Genomic DNA, 12116 nt, shown 5'->3' with positions numbered 1-12116 from the left:
AAAAATTTATATTTGACGTATAAATCTCTAGGTTTGCTGTTTTATTTAAAAGGTACTGAACTTGTCAAATCCAGGTGCACGGAGCCCCTGGGGCTTTTAGTCAAACCTCAGGCAGCTATCCGTTAGAAGAACTACCAAGTTTCATTGACTTGCACCCAAAGAGTCAAGAACTGCGATTTTTTTACGAATTAATTTCGTACTCGGACCCGGCTGGTCTTGACCTATTTTTGGATCTAAATTTAGATCAGGTAGATCACCACATCATGCACAAAAAGACACGTCACTAGCAAACTATGTCAGACGTCATCATGAGTTTGTGTAAAACAAAATCGAGGCCGGAATCACTCAGTTGAATCGAACTCCGACCGAACACCACGTAATAACTAGGTTAATTTATGCACTCGCGTGAACAAGAAACTGTCGAGCTTCACAGATGTCGTCGTTGGGTAGTTTTGGGTTTGTTTTACTGCCACAGGAGGATTTTTGAACTGTAAATGCACTCAGCTGCAACAAAAACGCAAAACGAAGGCTGTGAGCTGCACTGTGCCTTTAAAGAAGACGAAACACAGCCACACTGACATCTCAGCAAAATTCGATAAGGTGAACACTGATTGTTGTTTGCAAACAAAACACACAGTGACACGAACACCCATTGGGGAAAAGCTTAGCTGTGTGTTGCACGTGCATTTTCGCCCACCAGCTCAACCCTGCAGGACATCTCATGCCACCGAGGTTTATTTATACGTCGAAATTCAAACAAAGAGCCTATCAAATAGGTCGGGGCAACCGTTTAATTTAGAAAGCATTGAAATCCAATACTGTCCTATCTTTTTTCTCTCCTCTGTTTATTTGTATATGCCTTTAGAAAAGAGATTCGTGAGAAGATATCTTGATCTATGTCAATAAAGGTTCTTGTTGTTGTTGTTGTTGTTGTTGTTGTTGTTGTTGTTGTTGTTGTTGTTGTTGTTGTTGTTGTTGTTGTTGTTGTTGTTGTTGTTGTTGTTAATCAACAATAAAAAACCGTTTTCAATCCACCCGCCTTATGGGCAGGCGTACTCCGTCTTCGGCCGAGGAGTTGAGTAAATCTGTCCGTATGGTGAAATAGATAACCCTCCCCCTTCCCAACGCTTAAATGGAAAACAAGTTTCTGAATATTGTATCTATGTAGAATCATCGTTTTCCTTTATTCCATCATAAACTTCAGCATGTTTATTTTAATTTAGCAGAAACGTTTGCAATGTACACAGGTTAGACCACTTAGGGTGCAACAAGCTCAACACCCGCATCGGTTAACTGCAGACGGTTTTACTTTCAGCACGAAACTTGAAAGTCTTTTATGTTGGTTTTAGGGTACACTGTCACTGAGTAATGTTGCTACATACGTCACCTGTTGTTGTGTTCTTGTCACGGTTTTAGTGACATGGATTAAGAAAGGAACACTCTGTGGGGTGCCTTTCTCGAATTGCAACGAAAAGCGCCTGTGCTTTTGGCGACGGGCTGGTTTCTGCTGACCGAGCTTGGCACGGGGATTTCGTTTTCTGCACGCCTGGCTGGCATGCAAGGGACGACATTGTGTACAGGGGTTCCACGTGCGTGATTTTGCTGTCTGGACAAAATCAACTGGGAACTGAGCTGTACGTGTGACGATAGTGATTGGTCGCTAGAGTCACGTGATGTTTTTCAAGGTGTTTTGAGGATGACTTGAAACGACACACTTGAAACATAGCAGCAAGAGAGAAAGGTCGTTGTTTCTTCTTCCTAACAGTTTGATGGTTTTCAACGCGGGGTGATGTATTATTTTATGTCAACGTGCCGTTCTGCTTGTACAGTAGGGCTGTTAGGAACGTCAAGAAGGGACCACTTTTCGCTGTTTACATGTTGCTGACGACGAGGTTGTCAGGTTGTTTCTTGGCTGAGCGGGGGAAAAATTCCCACGCATGAAGTAAATTCAGCACAAGAGGGAGTGTGGCAGGAAATTCGTCGACGGACGAAAGCCATACAAAGGAAGCGGATTCGCTTAAAGGAGAGCTACTTACATTAGGCTGTTGAGGTAATAAATCGTTATTTAACGGTGTTGACGAGTCTATGTTTGCGGAATGAAATACTCTCTGTTGTTCTTTTACAGGTTAGCGCATAATTTACTCTTTGTGACGCTAAAATAATAATCTGTATAGGGTTTTTGCAGATTATGGAGAGAAGGAAGGAAAATAGCTGATTTGTTGTTTTAAAAGTTCGTTTGTGCAGGCCACGTGCTCTATGAAATATGTAAAGGTGACATGTTTGAAGGTGGAGGGTGAAGGGTTGCGTGGAATGTTTAGTGCACCAATGCTTTTTGTTACAGCCTATTTCCTACTCATCGGATTCAGCGGTATTTCCCACTCATCGGATTCAGCGGTATTTCCTACTCATCGGATTCAGCGGTATTTCCTACTCATCGGATTCAGCGGTATTTCCTACTCAGCGGTAACCGAAACATCTTTATCTGGTATCTGCTACCTACATAACCTGATGTCGCGGAGCTGTATGCTGTAACCTGGTGTCGCGGTGCTGTATGCTGTTGCTGCTGCTGGGATAACCGGTGAGGCCGTCACCGTCTGCAAGGGTCTTCCGGCAGGCAGTGACGTCACCTACACGACCACCCGTTGTCTTCAGCAGCTGAGTGAGGCGCCTGATTTCCCCACGATTCCCTGCTTCGTTCCACGCCAGCCGGCACTCCAATCAACGAAGCAGTAGTGGGGAAGGACTATTTACGGGTCGCCCACTCCGTAACTAAAAGCTAAGTATACCGTGCCATTGCGCCCTTTTACCACCAAGTCATCTTTTACTATTTGTGATTATATTTGAGTGGTGACGACGTGGGTTGTGACAACTGCATTTAACCAGCGCTTTTTACAGACAGCTATCTTTCCTGTCTTTACACGAGATCAGCGTGTTATTATCATTTTCTAAACTTTAACTGGCATTTTTGTCAGTGACCCCTTTTTTACGTTTTGAACGTAAAAACATCTTTTGGAGTGAAGTCTCGAGGGAGGTGGCGAGATAGTATATAAACAAGCGCCTGAAACTTATACTTTTGTTGATTCTATCTATTTGTATGACTGCGAGAGTGGATCGTGGTGTGGTTAGTTAGTTAGCAGTAACTAACCGTTCATAATCACCTTCTGTGATCTATTGAAACCTGACAGTTCTGATGGATCCAAAACAAAGCGGCAAACACAAGATCGCTTGCGGCACAATTTGACAACACTAACAAACGCAAAGTCCGTGGCATTGCGTCTCCAGGGGAAGCGTAATGGTGTGGGTGTCATTCTACCGTAAAATTCCAGCCATCAAAAACAGAAGGCATTTACACCACATCACAAGCATCCCACTCAAAACTGTGGAATGATTGACATGGCGCAGTATGCCCTTGAGGTCTGGATGTAGAGGCCTTCTAAGATCCCCTTCCTACCCCTCCCCCACCCCAGCCCCTCCCTCCTCCCAACTCCTACGAAGTCAAGATAATCGTTTGTGTGATAGGAAGATGCACTGTTCAAAAATAATTCTGTTCATAGTAAATTTTAGTGTCTCATTTGCCATCCGATTTACGAAATTCTGAGAAAGAAGTACAGTTACTAATCCCCACAGACCAGAAGCCACAGTGCAACGGGGGAAAAAGTACCTGTGTAAAATGACGAGTAGCTTAATTGTTCTAAAACAGCCCGGTTTTTTTTACCACAAATACTATGTATAATAAAGTAAAATAAGTAACGAAACAAAGTCAATATTGAAAACAGTATTTCGTCTGGAAGGGTATTTGAATTCATCTTTGCTTCTGATTTGATACTCCAACCCACAACCTACAACCCCACCCTTCCCTATACAGCCTCCTCTTCTCGCGAATACATCACATCCAAATCGGACTCGTAATTTGTCAAAAAGCGGATAGGACATGATTTTTTAATCTTAAAAGTCGCCGGTTTTGTCTTATCAACAAGACAAGAAATACCAGTCCCGCGTACTTTAGTGACAGCTAGGTCACGCACAATTGTATGGTTACGTAGACGGTAGTTGTCCAGGCTGAAAATAGAGGGAAAGACTTATTGAATCTCGGAATTGCTGCCAGACATGTCTTGTGTTACTATACGAGAGAGAGAGAGAGAGAGAGAGAGAGAGAGAGAGAGAGAGAGAGAGAGAGAGAGAGAGAGAGAGAGAGAGAGAGAGAGAGAGAGAGAGAGAGAAAGAGAGAGTCGGAGAGAAACTGAAACTGAAACTGAAACTGAAACTGAACTTTATTACCAAAGGATAGAGGTTTTAGGCAAAGCCTAATCTTACAACCTGTCCCTTATACAAACACTTAATACAGACGCACATAATATAGATAGTAAAATTGACAAGGTTATTGTTACTTACAGACGTACATAATGTAAATAGTAATAAGAAAGGGGTTATGGTTTTGTATACACATTCAAAAATGGGAAAAACAATATAGGGTGGAAATTGCAGCATAGTTGCAATAATGCATTGCATATAAACATCCAAAACAACTAATAACAAAAGGGAGAAAACAAATGTGGGGAGGAATTGTCCCAATCATTCGCATGTATATCATTATCAATACATACACATAAAGAACAAATCAAAAAACAAACATAACTTGACTAAATGTAAAAAGCACTAAAATATCAGACATGAAAAGTGTTCTATTTACCCATTAAGCGGGAATGAAACTGGCGCCTAAACGTTTTCACAGAAGAGGCATTTCGGAGGGGTAGGGGTATGGAATTCCATAGAGACGCTCCTGAGAAGGCTAAACTTGACTTATACAAGTCTAGACGAGGGATGGGGGGAATCAGGTTCTGGGACCCATATCTTTTTGTGGCATGTCTGAAATGTGATTTTAAATATCCAGGAACATTATTGTTAATTACTTTGTACATGAAGACAGCCTTGTTTAGCGTCAACTGATCTTTCAAGGGAAGGAAATTAAGGAGCTTTAATTTATCATCTGTTGGCTTATTTGACTCATGCAGAATTAGTTTTGCAGCACGGCGATGAAGAGAATTGAGTCGTTTGAGATGAACATCACTGCAGTTATCCCAAAGTGTTGAAGCAAAGTTGATATGGGGCATTATGTGAGCGTAATAAAACAACTTGAGTGCTTCCACATCAGCATAATGTCTTAATTTAGACAATAAGTACAAATTTTTAGATACTAATTTGCAAATTTTACTCAAGTGAGTTTGCCATTTCAATTCTTGATCAACGGTAACCCCTAATAATTTATGCTCTTTAACTTGTTGCACTTGAGTTGAATCAATTGACAGTTGAAGTTGTAAGGGTTTTAATTGGTGTTTTTGTCTAGTTGTAATCACCATACTTTTCGTCTTAACAGGGTGAATAACCATTGCATTAGTGGTGCACCATTCTGTCATCTCATCTATACTTTTTTGAAGAGATTGGTTGACGGCTACCAAAGACTTCTGACTGGTGTGGATTGATGAATCATCCGCAAAGAACTCACATCTTACTTTCTCATCTGACACATGAAGAGGTAAATCATTTATATAAATACAGAACAATATAGGTCCTAATACAGACCCTTGAGGCACACCACTTTTGACAAAATCATTCGACGAAGTTTTACAGTTGATGAATACATATTGTTTCCGTTTTGAAAGATATGATTCGAAGAAGGCACAAGCAGAGTCATCTTTTAAGTAGCATTGTAATTTCTTTAATAATAAGGAGTGGTCTACAAGGTCAAAGGCTTTTTTAAAGTCCAGGAATAACGCTCCTGTTACTTCGGACTCATTAATAGCTGATAACCAAGTTTCACATAAAGAGCTGAGAGCAGTGTGGCATGAATGCTTAGAGCGAAATCCAGACTGAAATGGATGAAACAAATTCATTCGTTCCATATATTCCAGTAAATATTTCTGAATATGCTTCTCCAAAGGCTTAGATAAAACAGGTAAGAGGGAAATTGGTCGAAAGTTGTTAGGGTCCGTAAGATCCTTGCTTTTTGGGAGTGGCACTACCTTGGCACATTTTAAAATAGAGGGAAAAACGTTTTGTTGTATGCCAAGGTTGTAGACATAAGTCAGTGAATCAATTATGTATGGTAAAGCAAGTTTGAGCAACCGGACAGGAATCTTATCGGGACCCATTGACTTTTTATTCGCCATCTGTTCTATCAGTTTTCCAACCTCGTGGACAGTAATGGGTGGAATAGAAAACGTTTCGTTTTGAGTCAACTTTCGTCCACAAAATGTTTTTAATTTTTCTAGAGAGACATCAATATCAAGGGACTCATTCTGCGTGAGACAGGCTTTCAGTTTCTCTGCGAGCGAAATAAAGTGTTGATTAAAATCTTCTGGAGTTATTTGTGACGGAGAATTGGTCGATCTCTTTCGAGATTTATCAAGAACTTCATTCATTGCTCGCCAAATTGTAGAAGTATCTCTCTTATCAGAAAGCAATTTATTAAAATAATCTGCTTTTGCTTGCCTTACCGTTTTCAAAACTTCATTCCTTTGTAATTTGTACTCGCTTTTCATGTTATGTTCTTTAAAGAAATCACGCAACGCCATAGCCTCAATAATGTCCGATGTCAACCAAGGGGTCAGGTGGGGATGTTTCACCCTATGCTGACGTAGTGGAGCGTGTTTATCAATAATGGAACACAAAATCTCATGGAAAAGATTGCAAGCATCATCTGCGTTACTGCAATTAAATACGCTTTGAAATGGCGCTCGATTAAGATCACAGAAAAAGGCAGACTCGTCAAAGTATTTAAAACTTCTGTACTCGATAGTTGTATGACCTTTATGCTGTGATTTGGGCAATCTCAGAACAATTGAGCAAAAAACAGAATAATGAGTGTACTACTTGAACATTTGAAACAGTAGTCTTATTATCAGTATAAATGTGATCAATAAGGGTAGATGAATTATTGGTTTCTCTTGTAGGGGTTTTAACTAGCTGGTGAAGACCAAAAAGAGCAGTGGTTGAGCCCCAAGTTGTTTGGGGTCTCTGTAAATTAATGTTAAAATCACCAAGCAATAGTACATTCTCATCACGACGTTTTGCTCTGTCCATCATTAAAACAAAATCATCATTCCAACTTGTTGTTTCAGCAGGATTCCGATATATATAACATATTAACAAAGGCGAGGATTTACCATTTTTCAACTCCACCGACAAACATTCCACATTTTCATCTTCAAGATCGGCCCTTCGCTTCACAATGCCAGCAATAGACCGATGGACATACAGAGCAATACCTGTTTGGCCAGTTTGTGCACTATCGCGTCGTAAAACAGAGTAATTTGGAATATCAATCAGGCTGTCCGAAACACGCGAATCTAGACGTGTTTCGCAAACACCAAAAAGATGTACGAGCTGTGGTTGTTTGTTCAAAAATACACAAACATCAGGCACTTTGTTGACTAAATGGTAAATGTTCAAATGCCCGATACGGAGAGAAGAATCCGCCGTTGACATTAAATAAAAGTGTAATAATTATTAGAACAATTTAACAGCAACAACAAAATATGCAAAAATTCAAGCACAAAATGGGAAGAAGATTGAACAAACAAACAAAAAAAGAAGAGAAAGTGAGACAGTTGCGCAGCCCTAATGACTCACATACACGCGCACACACAAACAATTACTCTGATATAAGATCAAAATTAATGAAGGGAAGAAACTTGACCAAAAATTGAAAAATTAAAGGGAGGTTACAATCAGTGAATCCCCAAACCTAGGACAAGGGCCTTTGCAAAAATACGAAGACAATGCAGTAAACAGAAGCGCAGCCGCCCGGTCTTCACTTTATATATAATAGGAAGGGAGGCGGAGGGGGCACGATTATGCCTCAAACACTGAATCGAAGATTGCGTGGCCGTAACCGGTTTCACACACTGGAGGCAACAAGGTCCGTTGTACAGCAATCCAGGTCAACTAAGAAAGTGTAACACAGTGTCTTAAACAACAGCCAAACTCACTTTAGCGAGCTCAATGTTCTGATGAAACACATAATGTTCTGATGAAACACAAAATGTTCTGGTGAATCAATTAATGTTTTCATTAAACACACGAGTACGTTTGACACCGCAAAACACAGTTAAACCGCGGTAAACGTCGACACAATTCTGAAGATTTATATGTTTGAAGATCAGAAAACAAATCATCTGGGAAGGGAACAGTCACAGTGCACCAGCACGTGTTTTAAAGTCCGGTCACAAGAAAAGGAACAGTTTTTGATTGGTTTTTGCTCTTTTCCTTTCCTCCTCCTCTCTCTCTCTCTCTCACTTATTTCTTTCACACTCAAGCATGTGCGCGCGCACGCACACACACACACACACACACACACACACACACACACACACACTACTCCACTCTCGTTAAACAGATCATGGCAGGTGTCAAGCGACTTGAGGGCTACTTGCCCAGGGAGCGGTGAAGTGTGACGATGGGGTGACCCAGGGCGCTCCATATTGTCTGTGAGGAGCAGGGTAGCCAGGTGCATAGTACATGGGAGGTGGGTAAGGGAATGGAGTATAGTAGGGATTATACATTGATGAGAAAGGCATATGTGGTGATGGGGGCATGTGCTGAGTGTGACTCACAGGTTCATCACTCATTGCTTGATGTTGCAACCACATGGGGAGTGGCGGCTGTCCGGTTGACGGGTGTCGCTGTGGTGCCTGCTGCATCCGCTCCTGGGTATGCAGAGTCTGCCACGGGGCCGGACGAGCAGCAGGCTTCTGGTTGCGCTGGTCCTGGTCGCTGTGCTGTCGCTCGTCTGCCTTGTTAGAAGGGGCGACTTGGGATGGTTGCTGCAGGCCTTGTTCAGATGGCGACATTCTTGTGTTCTGTTTGGTCACACTGGCGTAGGATGCGTGTTCCTTTTTAGTGTCAGTGCTTGCTTCATAAAGCACCGCTTTTGCGTCTCGAAGCAACAATGACAGTCCTCTCGCGGAATAATGGACTTTGTCCGCAAGAAGGCCAGGGTTTATCTTCCCTTGTTGGTCCCTTTTCCAAACGGACTTCAGAGACAGAAAGGATACGTTCTCTCCACAAATGTTTGCCAGTTCACTGTTTATCTTGGAGATTTTTTCATTCCTTTTGTGGTGACTCTGCGGTGGGATGGCTGCGACAAACGTTGTGGCTGTGGGGAAATGGGTGGCAATGGCTTCTAATAGCTTTTTGTACTCTTGTACAATGTCAACATCTTGAGCCCCATAGTCATTAGTGCCAACATTTAGGAGAAGTTTCCCTACTTGTGGGAAGATAGCTCCTGTACAAATAATCTGTGTTAGCTGTGCTATGTTTACTCCTCTAAATGTTCTAATCTGTGTTTGGCCTGATCTGTCTAGCCGTCTCCTGTCTATGTGTTTCAGGTTTGAGTCTCCTATCAGTAATGTCTTACATGACGGGGGGAGACGCAATGTCGGTGTATGGGGCACATAGTCTTTCTCTGACAGAAGAGCATTGTAAACTCTTTCCTGCTTCGGGGAGGTGGGCGGCGACCCAGTATCAGACACTGTCCGGTCCAAGGATACAGTTGGCACGGTGGAGCGACCCGAGGGTTGAGCGTAGCGCCCATTGTTGATCAATGTCTGAATTGGCTTCGCATCAGATTGCCCGGAGATGTCACGGTCGTCTGCTTGCGGGTGGTTGGGCGAAGTTTCATTACGGATGGACTTTTTATCTAAACGTTTAAGTTCTTTGATTTTGTCTTCAAGTGACTGACATCGTTTGCGGAGAGAATCTGTCTCTTTGTCACTGGCCTCTTGACGTTCTTGCAAATCCAGCAGCTTTCGTTCATGCTGCTGTTCAATGACACGGAACTCGCGTGACACTTGCACTTTGTAGTCACGGAATTCGGTGACCAGTGCGTCTAGTGTGTCCCGTAGATGCAGAAGTGATGACGTGTCCGTTTCGTTGTTGTTGAGGTTGGTGTTGGTACTGTCAGTGGTACCCGTGGAAGCTTCGTCATCAATAGCAGCGCTGTCAGCACAGCTGACCCCTGGATCGGCACTGCCGTTGGTGATAGCAGCCGCCCCGACACCACTGACACTAGTAGTACTGGTACCGTCCTCGCTACTGACAGTGGGGGCTGTGCTGAAAGCGGAGGTGTCAGTTTCAGCATTGCAGTTGTCGGTGTTGGTACCGCTGTCCCCAGCAGTAAGTGGAGGGGGGACAAGGGTGTTGGTACTGTCAGTGGTACCCGTGGAAGCTTCGTCATCAATAGCAGCGCTGTCAGGACTGCTGACCCCTGGATCGGCACTGCCGTTGGTGATAGCAGCCGCCCCGACACCACTGACACTAGTAGTACTAGTACCGTCCTCGCTACTGACAGTGGGGGCTGTGCTGAAAGCGGAGGTGTCAGTTTCAGCATTGCAGTTGTCGGTGTTGGTACCGCTGTCCCCAGCAGTAATTAGTGGAGGGGGGACAAGGGTGACGTCCTTGAAAGCTGTGGTCACGGCCTCAGTGGTGACGGAGGACAGCTCTCTCGGCTCGAGAGAGAGAGAGACAGACATACAGACAGACACACAGACGGACACACACACAAACAGACCGACAGAAACACAGAGAGAGAGGTGGGAGAGGAAGGAAGAGAGAGAGAGAGAGAGGGCGGGGAGAGAGAGAGAGAGAGAGAGAGAGAGAGAGAAAGAGAGAGAGAGAGAGGGCGGGGAGAGAGAGGGCGGGGAGAGAGAGAGAGAGAGAGAGAGAGAGAGAGAGAGAGAGAGAGAGAGAGAGAGAGAGAGAGAGAGAGAGAGAGAGAGAGAGAGAGAGAGAGAGAGATGAGACCGATATAGATACAGAAGCAAACAGACAGACAGGCAGACAGGCATAGAAACATACAGACAGATACAGAAACATCGATTTGAATTTGTTCATGTGTAACGTCTAACGCAAAAAGCTTGTTTCTTATTTCTGCAAAGGATCCAGCATAAGGAAAGGCAAAACCAGCAACGGGTAACATTAATTTTATACTGTTTACATTTAGTCAAGTTTTGACTAAATGTTTTAACATAGAGGGGGAATCGAGACGAGGGTCGTGGTGTATGTGTGTCTGTGTGTGTGTGCGTGTGTGTGTGTAGAGCGATTCAGAGTAAACTACTGGACCGATCTTTATGAAATTTTACATGAGAGTTTCTGGGTATGATATCCCCGGATTTTTTTTCTCATTTTTTCGATAAATGTCTTTTATGACGTCATATCCGGCTTTTTGTAAAATTGAGGCGGCACTGTCACACCTTCATTTTTCAATCAAATTGATTGAAAATTTGGCCAAACAATCTTCGACGAAGGCCGGACTTCGGTATTGCATTTCAGCATGGAGGCTTAAAACTTAATTGATCACTTTGGTCATTAAAAATCTGATAATTGTAATTAAAATTAATTTTTTTTATAAAACGATCCAAAATTACTTTTATTTTATTCTTCATCATGTTCTGATTCCAGAAACATATAAATATGTTATATTCGGATTAAAAACAAGCTCTGAAAATTAAAAATATAAAAACCATGAATAGAATGTCCGAAATCGTTTTAAAAACAATTTCATCTTATTCCTTGTCGGTTCCTGATTCCAAAAACATATATGTATGATATGTTTGGATTAAAAACACGATCAGAAAGTTAAAACGAAGAGAGGTACAGTAAAGCGTGCTATGCAGCACAGCGCAACCGCTACCGCGCTAAACAGGCTCGTCACTTTTACTGCCTTTTGCACTAGCGGCGGACTACGGTCATTGTGAAAACATGCAGTGCGTTCAGTTTCATTCTGTGAGTTCCACAGCTTGACTAAATGTAGTAATTTCGCCTTACGCGACTTGTTTTATTTTTCTATGGCCTGTTCTGAACAACGGAGAAACGTTTACAGCATGCGTCAGATATGAATAACATGAGAAAATACTACAACGTAAGATGCGATAGAGCTACACATTAACCTGCAAAGCAAGCTATACAGACAAGCAAGCCATAAACAACAATTCGTTTTCAACTCCTTGACTGCCGGAAGAATTTAGTTTAAGAATGGTGGGCTTTTTTTAAAATCATTACATGCAAGGTATAACAATTATATCAATCTGAAACAAGTCGCGTAAGGCGAAATTACTACA

At 42.5% G+C, this 12116-nt stretch overlaps 1 protein-coding gene across 1 annotated transcript; it reads right to left on the bottom strand.

Moving 5' to 3' along the window:
• Positions 1 to 8424: 8424 nt before the first annotated feature.
• On the bottom strand, positions 8425 to 10529 carry LOC138953909 (serine-rich adhesin for platelets-like). The gene is made up of 3 exons (XM_070325892.1): positions 9549 to 10529; positions 8613 to 8858; positions 8425 to 8484 (listed from the first exon to the last, which is right to left on the bottom strand). The coding sequence occupies exons 1-3, from the start codon at positions 10527 to 10529 to the stop codon at positions 8425 to 8427; spliced, it is 1287 nt and encodes a 428-aa protein (XP_070181993.1).
• Positions 10530 to 12116: the final 1587 nt, after the last annotated feature.

This window comes from Littorina saxatilis, linkage group LG2 (genome assembly GCF_037325665.1).
Source record: "Littorina saxatilis isolate snail1 linkage group LG2, US_GU_Lsax_2.0, whole genome shotgun sequence".
NCBI lineage: Eukaryota > Metazoa > Mollusca > Gastropoda > Littorinimorpha > Littorinidae > Littorina > Littorina saxatilis.
Note: the sequence above shows the minus strand (reverse complement) of the source record. Positions and strands in the feature narration are given on the sequence as shown.

Excerpts from the sequence above, each read along its gene's own strand:
- LOC138953909 (XM_070325892.1), bottom strand. The coding sequence starts at position 10,529 with ATGTCTGTCTCTCTCTCTCTCGAGCCGAGAGAGCTGTCCTCCGTCACC. Across the intron at positions 8,859-9,548 it reads GTCGCTCCACCGTGCCAACT|AACACAAGAATGTCGCCATC; the intron begins GTATCCTTGGAC and ends GTGACCAAACAG. Across the intron at positions 8,485-8,612 it reads AAGCAATGAGTGATGAACCT|ACAATATGGAGCGCCCTGGG; the intron begins GTGAGTCACACT and ends TGCTCCTCACAG.